Source organism: Curcuma longa, chromosome 11 (genome assembly GCF_044706935.1).
Source record: "Curcuma longa cultivar G26 ecotype Majalengka, Jawa Barat chromosome 11, ITB_CL_G26_1.1, whole genome shotgun sequence".
In the NCBI taxonomy this organism is placed as follows: domain Eukaryota; kingdom Viridiplantae; phylum Streptophyta; class Magnoliopsida; order Zingiberales; family Zingiberaceae; genus Curcuma; species Curcuma longa.
This window is the reverse complement of record NC_133871.1, coordinates 5969818-5984072: the sequence shown is the minus strand read 5'-3', so window position 1 is coordinate 5984072 and position 14255 is coordinate 5969818. Positions and strand designations below refer to the sequence as shown.

Genomic DNA, 14255 nt, shown 5'->3' with positions numbered 1-14255 from the left:
GGTTGCAGTTTCTCACTGATCTGAGCTCCCTAGATGGCTCGACGAAATAATAGTTTAAAATCTTCACCAAGAGGAGATGAAAGAATAACAAATAACATCAGTTATTATGCCCATTACACATTTTACTCCAGGATAAACCTAAAGTATCAAAAGAAATCCTCCTCTTCGATATGCAGTGGCATATGAAGATTTTATTTTTCTTGAAAAGACTCTTGAACACAAGTTAGTCATAGCCTTTTCACATGGACAGGATTTCCTTGTTTCATGCTTGATTCAAGCATGGCTTCCAGCACTGCAACATCGCGTGCCCCTTCGATATATGAACTACGAGCTTCGGGGTTATGGCTAGATGAGCCCTCCTGAGAAAGAATGAGAGGTGATTAACTAACCGGCACTACTGAGAAAAAAAAACAAATGACAAAGACTTGAAGCACAATAGCACATTTGCAAGTAATTTAAGATCGCACTCATGCTATGAGGTTGGTAGCAAGGTAAAATTGATAGCAAGATAAAATAGGAAAAGAAAATGTTTCTCAATCAGAACTAATGAACTTCAAAAAGCATAAAGTGTAAAAAGTTCACTAAGTCAGCCTTCAGATGGTAAACCCTAAACCCTAAACAATCATTTTAGGCACAAACTTTTGCAGCGTATAGATTTATGAGTAATAAATGCAGGGAAACAGCCGAAAAAGGATATGAAAATTCATAAATATAGATCAACTTGGAGTATGAGAAGGGAGGAAAAGCTACATTTCTTAAGTGATAAAGAAAAAAAAGGATCCCATACTTTGTTATTGGTTTGTAAAACATCTGAAATAAATGACTTCAACTCCTCATTTACTCCAGAGAAAGGATAAAAAGTACTTTGACAATGGCCACCTGCTGTATAGAAGCGTACCTGCAGATGACAGCTAGTAATTAATATTATTCAACATTATATAGAATTTACCAAATGCAGTTCTTTTTCACAATAAAAAATGGGCGTGCTAAAGGCAAATATATAAGTTGATTTAATGATTGAAGATGAGAATGTTGGAGCAAACAGTATGTGGTACTTAGAAATCCAGTAAAAACATCCAACATCTATAAATAGCAAGCTAGGGAGACGGTACGAAACCAAGAAAGAGTTTAAGCCATGGATGTCTCTTCCAAAATTGAGAGTAGAGCAAGTAATAGAAGTAGAAAACAAGAAACTCCATGGGAGCATTTGCTAGGCTACATTTGGGAGCATATGCACTCTTAATCCAAGTAACTGTAGGCTGTCTTCTATTCTTTTTTACAGGAATAATACAATTTCTTTTTACAGGACTAGCAAGGAATACACTTGACTGCCTAAACCACGCAGACAAGTTGAGGTCTATAATGAAACTCCTAAAGTTGCAAATATAATAAAAGAAATTTGCACGCTAGAAAAAATAAAAAAAGCAAGCAAGAACTACTATGAATTACAACCTAAAATAGAAAGTTCTTCTAAGTATATGACGTGTCAATAAACATAAGCATTTTACATCCTCAATGAATTGGTAAGAGATACAAATGAGTCTTATTTCCATTATCATACCAAATAGCCATGACGACCATTGTCAATATCACGCTCAATTTGCAATGCTCCTTTAGAACCATCAATACGCCAATATATCTATGGAACAAAGGAAACAGTGCGGTTGGATGAGTTTAAAATAAAAGTTGTCCCTTAAGAACATAAGATAACATGCATTATCCAGTATTGCTGCAACATTATTACACAAGCACTTCTACCTCATGATACATATTTGTTAAGAAATTTAGAAGTGATTGCTCTACTTACCTTTGGAGAGGTTGAGTTCACTGCCATTACAAATACCCCCGCACACCCATTTTCCAATTGGCTACATGTGCAAATATTAAGAATAAAAAGATGGCAACTATATTTTAGAAACTTAATTGAAACTCTAAGCAGCATAAACTCACAAGAGAGAGCATATATTATCAGGTGGAGGCAGAGTCATATCCACATGACGAGTAATGGCAGATACCATGTTGATCTCACACCCAACAATCTATAAAGCAAAATGCTGAAATGATTCTTAGAATTACAAGACTTCTCATTTATTTAACAGAAGTTACCTAACTATCGAACTCTTGCTCAGGGGACAAAAAAAAGTGCCTCCTTGGCTTCTTGGATCACACTCAGGCTCATAACTCTTTATCCTTTTTCTCCTGGGCTTTTGATTCCCGTACTTTCGTTAAAAGTGCACTTTCATTCCAGATCTTAGGCAGCCTAAGACCGCGGGCCCGACCAAAGGAGTCGTCGGCCCTTACTATATATTGGGAATTTATTTATTTTACGACTAATCCGATCGACTCTGCTATGCAATTTCACTCCTCAATTTACTACTATATTAGGGCAATTTCACTCCCCAAAAATATAGTAAATTATGTAATTTAACTCCTCTGCGTAGCAGAGGAGATAAATAGCCTCAAAGGCTATTTACGACTAATCCAATCGACTCTGCTACGCAATTTCACTCCTCTGCTACGCAATTTCACTCCTCTGCTATGCAATTTATATTCAACCCTTACTATATATTGGGAAAGATCTGCCCTTATATATGGTAGTCGAAATATGCCTATCGGGATACCCTCGACCTCGCGCGACTTCTCTCCCTTTATTTAGAGAACCGAGTGAACGCAGAATCCTAAGCGGTCTTTGGTCTTCAGTGAAATGACATTTTAAAACAGCACCATAGAACAACTTGCCAATCTCAATGCGAGTTTCAGAGCCAATTTCTATTAGGTTGGTCAATCCACAAGCAAACACCAATTCTGATAATGGATTGGATGGTATCTAATAGAAAACCAAATGGCGTACTGAGTTGTACCAAATGGTATGCCTAGAAAATAGTAAGATTTTTTTTGGTTTTTCTCAACTGTATTGGACTAGTATGTTATCACCAATAGATTGGGTTTGGTGTGGTATCCGAATCCATATTCAGAGGCCAGGCAACAGCTGTCTTGGCTTGTAAGTTGCAGTAAAATTGACGTCCAAACATAAAATTGTCAAAATCTACTAAAACAGAATTGACCTCACCATTCTCAATCCTGCAATAAAGTGTACACCCATATCCAGAATGAAGCCTCCCTGTAAGTGTGAGAAAAGTAAAAGATGAAGCTATGATATTCCAACGTGTACGATTTTTATCATCAATTAAACTTGTGAGTATACATGGCTTGGTTTAACTAAAACATAGTTTAAGAGATACAAAACACAAAAATGAGTAACTTGTTTCTGAAGTATGACTATTGTCATCCTGGCATAAGCCATAACTCAGTTTATCATCCCAAGTTCCCATTCAAACAAACAAAAAAAAGGATTCAGGTTATCATACCTTCATTGACTTATCCTACTTTTTTTAGTTATGTATCGTCTGTACTAGTACCTTACCATTCTGCAATGCTCCAACTACCCACTTCTGGAACTAGTAGGATCAAAATGAGTCTTTTTTTGTGACATTTATAACAAAAATAAATAGCAGATACATAATATTGAGTGTAATCAGTAGGACCAAATTCGCATTGTCAGTGAGTGTCCGCAGGATGCTTTAAACCATCTGTTTACAGTCCAGTTTCATGGCTATCCCAATTAACTCTTCACTTACAGTAAAATTTCGCCGCCAGGAACTTGAGAAGTAGGGATTTTTACTGTTCATTGATCCTTCAATGATGACTTGGACGTGCATCATATCACCAATGCTATTCAACAATTTTCTGGACTGTACAACTAAGGTTAGAATGTGTTTAACTAGGCCTTATAAAGAATGCAGTAATTTCAAAAGTAGGTACCTCAACAAATGCAGGTTCAAAGCGATAATTCTCAGCCAGAGCCCAAACAGGTTGGCGAGGGAGGTCATTGCAAAAAGAATTGTAGGATGATAGTGCTGCCTCTGCCTCACTAACAGCTGAAGATTCAAATAATTGTTTAAATGACAAATGAATGTTGTCTCTAAAGAAGCTAAGAGAGTATGGCAGAACAGGAGACTGCAAAGAACATTCTTGCCAAAACTTCAAGGTTCTTTCATAACATATGAAACATATTGGCAGGTCTATAACTTTTCATGTGATGGTAAAAATGAATAATGAGTTGTGATAGAAGCACAAAATAAATTGATTCTGTTATATTGTAACTTATTACAGCAGGTGCCAACCACTTTAACTATGAGAAGAAAAAGAGAATAAATAAGGTCACATTAACTGAAAAATAAAATGAAATGTATTAGGATCACATTAACTGAAAAATAAAATGAAATGTATCACCGGAATGTACAAAATAAAGTGCCTTAAATTTGCAAGCACTAAGATTTTTATTTTATTTTATTGCTTCATAATTCAGAAAAAGTATGATTTATCCTGAACAAGAGCAAGTTGGAACACTAAAGAGGAGAATAACTTCTTAGACATTCAGAAGCAGGATGAAGTAACCAAAGTAAAAAAATTCTTTGACAGTCTAAAACAGGATGAAGTAACTAATTTATCATAACTACAATTTGATGGAAATACATATTGTTAGAGAATACAGGATTGTTAGTCAAGGGAGTATAGTGCAACGTTGGTACTTATAGAATTCACAGGAGTCTATATATACTCGTACCCATGTAATGGTTGTCTCATTCGTCTCCCCAAATTCTACATAGAATCATAATAACCTTTTGACTGTTAGAATTTTCCATAGAGGTATTCCATAATCCTTTCTATCCCCCCTTTTCTCTCATCCATGTGAGCTAATGCCATCTACATGAGAATCTTGCTTCTGCTTTCACATGTCTGCCAACTGTCATTCTTGATTCCACACATTCCAACAGAAACAAACATCAGGAGCAGTGTCGGATCCTCTAACACTTGACCTCCTTTGTGCAACCTCACCAGCAATCCCATTGCTCGATTAGTCTCCTCAAATGCATGAAACTCCCTCGTGCAATTTCTTCTATGGGGACTTTTGCCCTTTGAAGATCCTTCATTGTTTCCCCAACAGCATCCTCCTCTCCCTTTAAGAGGTTGAGCACCACCTGCTCACCTAGAAGGCCTAGAAAACCCCCATGGATTAGAGAACAGCAATGATTCTCTCTTTGAATATCTGGAAGCAATATCAAAACTAGGAGGAGAGGATCACCACCATTACTAGCCTCTACTAGCAACACAACCAGCTACCTTCACTCACTGCATGAACTTGCAAAGGATGTAACATCACCAATACAAGCCTCAGCTCACAAACTGACAGCTTAACCGCGATCCACATGGATGAGCATCACCACTACCAAGTTTTGTTTGCAACTTGATCCGAAGCTTTAGGTAAATGTGAGCATTGCCATATCAGCCTTTGCTCATGACCTGATTGACTTACACTCCAATGGCTTTTTTTTTTCTTTTTTGCCTTCATGCAGTATTATCCTTTTATATTTATGAGAGTTGCTCTAGCTTAAGTAACAAACTAGATATAGATAGTATATAAACTCTAGCTCGAGGGGTAGTATTTGAGGTATTAGATTAATATGTTATTGGCATAGGGAGTTTAGTCCCACTTCTAGGTTTAGAGTTTATCATGAGTACATATGCATTCAATGTAACATTTGTCTAATAATGAGATGCAATAGAATATTTCCTATCTCAAAATTCGACACATGCTTATAACTCTTTTGTTAAATGAGGTTATGAGATACAAGATACATCTACACGAAAAAATATTATAAGTGCAATATAGTAATGCAAAAAAAGAAAGAAAAAAATGAAATACAAATACAGTAAGGAGTAATATACCCATATCATCAGGGACAAATGTGTAAGAAAGAAAACAAATAAGGCAGTTTTTGAGTTTAGCTCGAAAAAATAAAAGTTTCCATGTTGCTATTCAAAACGTTAGACAGGAGGCCCAAGAACCACAAATAACTTTTAGCAACATATGTACAAATTTGGATGCATGATACAGGATTGAGGATGCCAGGTACTTACATCCAGCAGCAGGTTTCTCTTTGCCCACCAAGTTGTAAGCCGCAGATCACAGGAGAAATTGAAAAGTATCAGGTAAAAACTAATCTCAAATACTAGAGAAGAAAAGTGAAACTTGATGGATCCCAAGCACATATAAGTTGAAATGCTCTTACAATGAGCCTTTCAAGTAAGAGGCTGAGTTGTCTTTTTAATTGGAAAGATAAAAGCAAACTTTTAGTACCTTGAATAACATGCTTTCCTGCTCTCAACACCTTTAGGGAAACTTCAATCTGCAAGTTTAGTTATCTTAACTTTACTATACATGATTATTTTTGGATGATAAACACCCCACTAATATAAATAAGCTTCAAGTTACTTGTATAGAAAACAGTAAGATAGATGTAAAGAGGGAATTGAAGAGCATTTAACGATCCATGATGAGAACAATATTGGAATTGACACATCAAATAAGAAAGTACAATATATCTAAAGGGTTGACTATGTGAGTCGTTCTGTTGTTGCTGTAGATCAGATTGCCATTCTATATAGATTCAAGGTTAAGAAATGTTTTATCAATTAGTAGTTTCAGTTTGGTCCCTGGAGTTCCAAGTCTGACAATTTAGCACCTGCTTTAATCAACCAAAACATTCTATATTACAAAAATTCTAGTTAATGGTTTAGGATGCTTTGGAAGAAAAATTTGAAATGATGCACTGAAGTCTAGCTCTAAATTGATATATTTGAAATTTTGAGGGGCAAAACTAGATAAGATAATTTTCAGTAACAAACTGAAATTAATCCTAAAATGTTCAAGAGCGGTTCAATTTGGGCTTGGTGAATAGAACAAGTAATACACTCGTGGATTAGTTCTATACTATAGTTCATAGGCAATTAAGCAGAATGAAGCTTAATATGGCTTAATTGTTTAGGAAGTTTATACTACTACAGTACCCAAATCAAACCAATAATAAAGAAATTTCGAATGCCATAACCATGATATTCTGGTTCGAATCCAAATGCAGATTCTTAAAATAGGGAATCCCATATATATTGGTGATATCTAGGTCACCTTTAGAGCTCACTCCAGGGTCTCTAACCTTATATTGGCTACATATCTTAGAAGGGCAATGAATTTTCCTAGAGATTTTGTTGTAATCCAGGAAAAATGTCAGTTTATTGTACCAAGGCACCAACTTTGGACTCAAACCTGAACTTGGGCAGCAAGGACTACCGCAACGGCAGTAATGGAACTGTCCTGAATAATATCTTCAAGCCCAGAATCACCCCATTTGTATTCAATGTTCGGTGCAAAATCTCGGGCAAGTTCTGAAGCAGCTTTAGCAGATTCCTACATAGGATGCCCTATAGTGTGAGGAGGATGGCGATTCAAAACTAACAATAACAAAATGCTTTGAAGATAAATCAGTTCGCATACCTCACTGCGACTCCAAATTGATTTAACAATCACGCGATCCGCTATTTCCTTCAGCCTAGGGATATACTGTGTGCGAACAAAGATTCCCGCACCTAATATCGCAATCTGCGGAAGCGCTACATCTGGATCAATCATTTTCCCTGGATGCATCATTGTAAAAACTTCTTTAGCCTAAATCGCCAAAGGCGAAGTATCAAAGCATACGATGGATGAAGCAGCGAGAAATCGCCGACGGCAGAGGGAGCGTTTCAGATGCAAAGGCAGTGTCCGTCGACGGCAGATCTGGGCGGCCGGAAATGGAGCGGACGAAGCAGCTGGGTTTACGATCTCAGATCTGATAGGTCCATCCGTATACTTGACAACGTAATAAAAGTTCGAGGACAAATAATAATATAAAGAAATACGAGGGTAAAAATGAGAATTAACAACAATGTAAGGGCTCATCGAAAAAATCATCTTCTTCGACGCCTCGTTCTCCGTGGCACGCCGCCTCCGTCGGTCCGTCCATCGGTTGGTTGTCGAGCGTCGGTGGTATGTGCACGGTGTAGTCTGCAGTCCCCCGCAATTTCTCCGGACATGTCGATGTCCTCCCTGGACAGGCTCACGTAGCGGCCGCTCGATGTCCGGTTCGCAAACTTCACTGTCTGCCCGCTCGCGCTTTGATCGCCGCCGGAAACGCCGCCTCCTCCGAGTTGCGGGTTGCCTTCTTGGATGGATTGTGTGATGCAGACGCCATCCTTCTTCTCTCTCTCTCTCTGTTTCTAATTACTTCTTCAAAAAGACTCTTCGGTCTCTAATTCATGATGGAAATCAACAAGCAATACGATGTCCAATGCATCTGCGAATCCCATAACATTCGAAGAAATGATCTAATCTCATAGAATTAACAAAAACAGAGAAAAGATGAACACAAGGAGCTCCAATCCTTTAGAGTCGAGATCGATAAAACTGAACTGCCATTCCAATCACTCTTTGCAACGATCAATGACTCAAAAGAAGACGATCGTGATGTTCTTCGTTAACGTCTGACACGATTTTCTTTGTTCGACTGTCCCTCTCTCTACCTGAAACTAATTGGTGAATGCTTCCAAGGAAAAGGGAAGAGGGAAGCAAGGAGGGATAGAAATTTGACGAAAAAGTGCAATCTAAGATTAAATTCATACGCTTTCCAATGTAATCTAAGAAAGGGCATCAAACATTTTTATGTTTCATCGTACAGAATGTGCAGTTGCACTAAGATGACTAAGAAGCAATCTAATGGTATAATTCAGATGGCACTAATGAGCACGACTTCAGAAAGTCCACTGCCGAGCTCAGGAGAAGAACTGGTAGTTCTTGGCACTCAATATGATCGACCTCAAGCCTCCGATAGACGACAGGAACATCAGCAACACTCCGAAAACGATGCAGATCTGCAAAACCATCAGAAACATGAGTCTTTTGAGTGTGTTTTCGAGTATACGAAGTCAGAACTTACCCAGTTTGCCATCCAAGATAAGCTGAACCTTTTGGGCTTGTAGAGAGTTAGCCACATGATGCAGGGGATCTGTGAATGTTCAACACTTTTCAGGTGAGGTTTGTTTGAATGCATGCAGATGAATGCATAGTTTGAGTTACTTACGAAATAAGTTGTCGGGGCAAATGCAAAGCCTCCGAAGAATGCAAGCAAGCCACCGAAGAAGGGAACGGCGATGGCGACGAACATTGTGAACGCTGCAAGCAAGCGTACGTGTTTCAGTGAGAAACAATAATCCGATGAGAAAAATGCATGCAGCGAAGGCGGCGGCGGCTTACCGACGTAGAGACTCCGAGCAACCAGGCGAAGTGCGATTCCAGGTGGAAGGCGAAACTTCGTCACGAGCGCTGTCTCTAGCATGTCGAATACGCCCATGGCAAAGATCTGCATGCAGCGACAAGTTCAGTTATTCACGAAGATGGATCACGTACGCTACTGATCGTCGAATGATCATGAGTTATTACCTGGTAACTTCCGATGACATGGATCACGACAAATAGGTTAGCAGCTGCGATCAACCAGGTCGGCCTCTGGAGTGTTATTAGAACATCGTCGTCGACGGCGTTGCCGAACGTCCAGTATCCGAGGATGGCCACCGGAAAGTAGCAAATAGCGACGACGAGATACGCGATGACGACGCCCTTCCACATCGGCTTCTTTGAAGGCTTTTCGGGGGTGGAAGGTATGGTCGCCTGAATCTCGAGAACGACGTTGTGCCCCGCGTAGGAGAAGCCGATGACTCCTAGCGCGCTAAGGAAGTTGAAGAAAACTCCTACTTTGGTCGTAGACCTGTAGCTGAAGTCTACGTTCGGTTGCTGCCCTTTCTTTGCTGATGCAACCCAGGCGATGGTCGAGTAACTGAGGGACATGACTGCGGCGGCCAAGGAGATACCGGAGATGGAATTCATGTTGGGAAGCTGAGCGAGCACCAATTGCACGGAGGCAAAGATCATGATGAAGTAGGAAAGCTTGATGTCGTTGCCATTAGGGCAGACGAGTGAGTGGAACTTCCGTAGTGACTTGCCGCCGGTGACCATGTACACGATGTTGCCGCCCACCTCGACGATGAGCTGCTGCGGGACGATGATCCAGAGCCCGAGCTTTTCGCCGAACACGTGCTGCCCGAGCTCGTGGTAGCGGTCGAACCGCTTGCCGGGAACCATCTCGTGCATCTCCACCATTTGCCAAAGGGTGTACAGAGTGATGACCCACGATGTCACGAGTATGGCGATGCCAGGTCCCCTGCATTTTAGTGTTTTGAGAATTGTATTGAAAAAGATGAAATTTTTTTGTGATCCAATCGGATATCATTACCATCCGAGCTCCGACAAAGCGAACGGGAGACTGAGGACGCCGGCGCCGACCATGGCGGTGATGTTGTGGAAGGCGGAGTACCACCACTTGGCGTTCCGAGAGGCGGTGATCGGAAGCCAATCATTGATGGCGTTTTGCTTCTCATGCCCTGCCGCCGCCGCTGCCGCCCGCTGTTGATCATCGTCGTGCTCCGCCATTATTCAGACGACAGAGATGGATTTGTTCTGTGATCTCGGCGCCTTTTTATAGCTTTTAATATCGTTTTTTTTTTCAGATAAACTTTCTCTCTTTTTTTCAGATAAACTTTCTCGATCGAAGCGGTTAGAATCTGGACGTTAGCAGATTCTTAATCTTGCCATATTTCAGGCTGAAATCGTCGCGTGCCGACAGGTTCTCCGAAAGGCGCGGAACGATTACGATTTCGGCGCCGCGGCTGGCTCACAGGGACCAACCGCCAGGGGCCGCGCGCAGGCGCCACGTAGGAGGTTGAAATGTTCAATTCAAACAGAATTTACAATTCTAAAATATCTTTTATATTTGAGAACTTGAACTTTTGAACGATAATATTTTAATAATACTTTGTTTTATTTTGAACATAATTCTTAATTTGTGATTTTATTTGTGTTAGGACCGTTGAATAACTTCCATTCATCGATTAAATTGTACAGTGAAAATTTAAAAAAGCAAACATAATATTAATTCAATTTTATTTGATTCACAACTTTCAAAAATTACTAATTCTATTATACAAATATAGATATTTTAAAAATATATATTTTAAATATATAATATATTAATTAAAAATATGTATATTATTATTTAATTGTTTAAATACTTATTGTTATTGAGTTATATTTAAGAGTTTGAATGTTGAATTTAAATTTGATAAATTTAGTAAAAGTCGACTTAAATTAATTGAAAAGTAAGTTTAAATTATATTTAATTTATATTTATTTTGATCGATTTAAAATTAAATTAGATTTATATATATAATAATTATGTATATTGATAGTATATATTTGATAAAGTTAAAAATTATCTTTGTAATAATTTATTTTTTGAAAAAGATTTTTTTCTTATCGTTTATTTTATAAATAGATAAAACAGAATCTTTAAAGAAGTAAAGATATTTTATTTTTTTCTCCAGGTAATTTTTTAATTTATTTTGTTGGTCAAAAAATAAATTAATAAGTAAGATAATAAAGAAATTAATGGATAAAAGAGGGAAATTAATAGGTAAAAAAATATTTGCTTAAAAAATAAAATTTTGCAACCTTTAAAATTAAAAAAAATAATTGTGACCCGCATATATATGAGTCGTGTTATGTTGCGCACGAGAAATTCGCAATGGAAGTCGCCCTAAATTATAGCCATTCGGGCACCAAAAAATTATATAAAAGTATTTCATGTGATTTTTTTAATAAGTATAATATATATATATATATACACGAGATTGTTATCTGGCCTGTTTCCGATAAATCCGTGCGCGACCCATGTGCGACTTCCTGATCCACTGTCGTTGCCGTCGTCCCGTCCAGCTATCGCTGACCTCCTCGACCGCGATCAACGCGCTATTGCGACCGAGTCGGTGCCGACGGTAGCCGGATAGCGGATTTCGATCAGATAATCAGGTCTGAACGGGTCGCGCTAAGGTGTGTTGTGTAGGAAATGCGACCCGTGCTCGCTCACCGTCATAATTATTAAAATAGCATGGGAGGAAGGATATATTTAGTATAAGAAAATACAGAGCTAGTATTATAGCATGACAACAGATACTTGTTGGTAACCTTCTCTGATTTAGCTAATGTATCTTAGTTAATATTCTGTGATCCTCTCATAACTACCCTCTGATACACTCATCATCTTCTCATCCATCACAACAAATTTGATTCAATCTTTGTTGCCTTATTTGCCTAAAAAATCTCAACAACCCAGCAAACTGGTGCTGGAATCTGGCTCCCTGATATTTTTTATTTTAAAAATATCTTTATTCCAATATTATTATAACAGCTACAAATAATTAAAATATTTATAAATAAAAGACTTTTATAAAAAAAATGATTTGATAAGATTATTTAAATTTAATTAAATTAGTTCTAATAATTAATTAATGATTACTATAATATTATAGTTGACAACAATATTATATAACTTCTATAATAATAGTTTATATATTTATTTTTGTACATTATAGCAATTAATATTGGAATATGTATTTTAATTTTCCAGGATTTTATTTTATGTTTTTATATATTTAAAGCGGGCTTACCGACCAACCATTGCTAAAAATGGGGCGCCGAAACGGAGTGGGTGTTCTAACTCTGAACTCAGCTTTTATATATATATAGTAGATCATTAGTGCTTAAGGAGCCACGCAGTCATGGGAGGAGGACGCATGAGATCGTGGCGGCGCGCTGAGGCTGCCCTCAACCGCGCCTTCGCCGACAGCGCCGCCGGTCGCTACTTCAAGGTCGACGCCCGCGACAGCTCCTTCACTAGAGAACTCCGCGCTGGCGTCGCCACCTTTCTTACCATGGTCTACATCGTTTCAGTCAACGCCGCCATCCTCACCGACTCCGGCGGTCCATGCACCGTCCGGGACTGCACGCCGCTGGCCCACACCAACTCCTCCGCCACCGCGGGCCTGGCACCCGGCCCCGAGTGCAAGTTCGACGGTAACCCGGGGTACCAGCGATGCCTGGCGCGGACGAAGAACGACCTCGTGGTGGCCACGGCCGCCGCTGCGGTCGTCGGCAGCTTCGCCATGGGCGCGGTGGCGAACCTCCCACTGGCGCTAGCCCCCGGGATGGGCGCCAACGCATACTTCGCCTACAACATGGTGGGCTTCCACGGCTCCGGCCGCGTGCCCTACGAAACCGCCCTCGCCGCTGTCTTTCTCGAAGGCTGCATCTTCCTCGGCCTCTCCCTGCTCGGCCTCCGAGCCCAGATCGCGCGCCTCATCCCCAGATCCATCCGCCTGGCCTCCGCCGCTGGCATCGGCCTGTTCCTCGCCTTCACCGGCCTCCAGAATCAGGTTGGCGTCGGCCTGGTGGGTCCCAGCCCCTCCACCCTCGTCACCCTCGCCGCCTGCTCGCGCACCGACCCCGCCACCGGTGAGTGCCTCGGCGGCGTACTGCACAGCCTGACATTCTGGCTCGGCGCTGCCGGTTTCCTCCTCGCCGCCATGTGCCTCGCCCGCGACGTCAAGGGCGGCACCATCTACGGCATCGTCTTCGTCACCCTCGTCTCCTGGATCCGCGGCACCGCCGTCACGGCCTTTCCCGACACCGAGCAGGGGAACTCCAATTTCGACTACTTCAAGAAGATCGTCGACTTCCACATCATCGAGACCACCGCCGGGCGGATCAACTTCGCCGGCTTCTTCCGGAAGGAAGTCTGGCTGGCCGTGGCAACGCTGCTCTACGTCGACATCCTCGACACGACGGGGTCGATGTGCTCGATGGCGGAGTACGGTGGGTTCGCGGACGGCGAGGGCGGGTTCGAGGGAGAGTACCGGGCGTTCGCAGTCGACGCGGGCGCCACCATCGTGGGGGCGGCGCTGGGGACCACCACCGTGACTACGTACATCGAGTCCACTGCGGGGCTGCGGGAGGGCGGGCGGACAGGCGTGACGGCGATCGCGGTAGCCGCGCTTTTCGCCGGCGCGCTCTTCTTCGCGCCGCTGCTCACGAACGTACCGCCGTGGGCGGTGGGGCCGTCGCTAGTGCTCGTGGGGGCGATGATGATGCGGGTGGCGCGCGACGTGGACTGGGCGGAGGCCAAGGAGGCGGTGCCGGCGTTCCTCACCATGATCCTGATGCCGCTCACCTACTCGATCGCGTACGGAATCATCGCCGGCGTCGGAACGCACATCGCGCTCCACCTCTCCGACGGCGTTGCGGCGGTCTACGCATGGGCCCAGAGCTGCAGGAAGAATACGACCGCCGAGCCGGCGGATCACGGCGATCAAATTACGGCTACAAAACAGAACATTGCAGAAACCGCTACTTCTTCCGTTTGATTAAAATT

At 41.4% G+C, this 14255-nt stretch overlaps 3 protein-coding genes across 3 annotated transcripts; 1 reads left to right on the top strand and 2 right to left on the bottom strand.

Annotated features, from left to right (window-relative positions):
• Positions 1–74: 74 nt before the first annotated feature.
• LOC141838339 (dehydrogenase FPY6) lies at positions 75–7549 on the bottom strand. Its single transcript, XM_074725781.1, has 12 exons — positions 7397–7549; positions 7169–7309; positions 6203–6251; positions 5983–6000; positions 3823–3938; positions 3639–3752; positions 3071–3121; positions 1951–2039; positions 1808–1868; positions 1562–1639; positions 788–898; positions 75–359 (listed from the first exon to the last, which is right to left on the bottom strand). The coding sequence occupies exons 1-12, from the start codon at positions 7547–7549 to the stop codon at positions 228–230; spliced, it is 1113 nt and encodes a 370-aa protein (XP_074581882.1). The 3' UTR covers positions 75–227.
• Positions 7550–8709: 1160 nt separating this feature from the next.
• On the bottom strand, positions 8710–10294 carry LOC141838222 (lysine histidine transporter 2-like). The gene is made up of 6 exons (XM_074725632.1): positions 10227–10294; positions 9377–10154; positions 9191–9296; positions 9018–9109; positions 8874–8942; positions 8710–8808 (listed from the first exon to the last, which is right to left on the bottom strand). The coding sequence occupies exons 1-6, from the start codon at positions 10277–10279 to the stop codon at positions 8710–8712; spliced, it is 1197 nt and encodes a 398-aa protein (XP_074581733.1). The 5' UTR covers positions 10280–10294.
• A 2312-nt stretch (positions 10295–12606) lies between these two features.
• On the top strand, positions 12607–14255 carry LOC141838221 (adenine/guanine permease AZG2-like). The gene has a single exon (XM_074725631.1). It carries the CDS (start codon positions 12607–12609, stop codon positions 14245–14247), a length of 1641 nt encoding a protein of 546 aa, XP_074581732.1. The 3' UTR covers positions 14248–14255.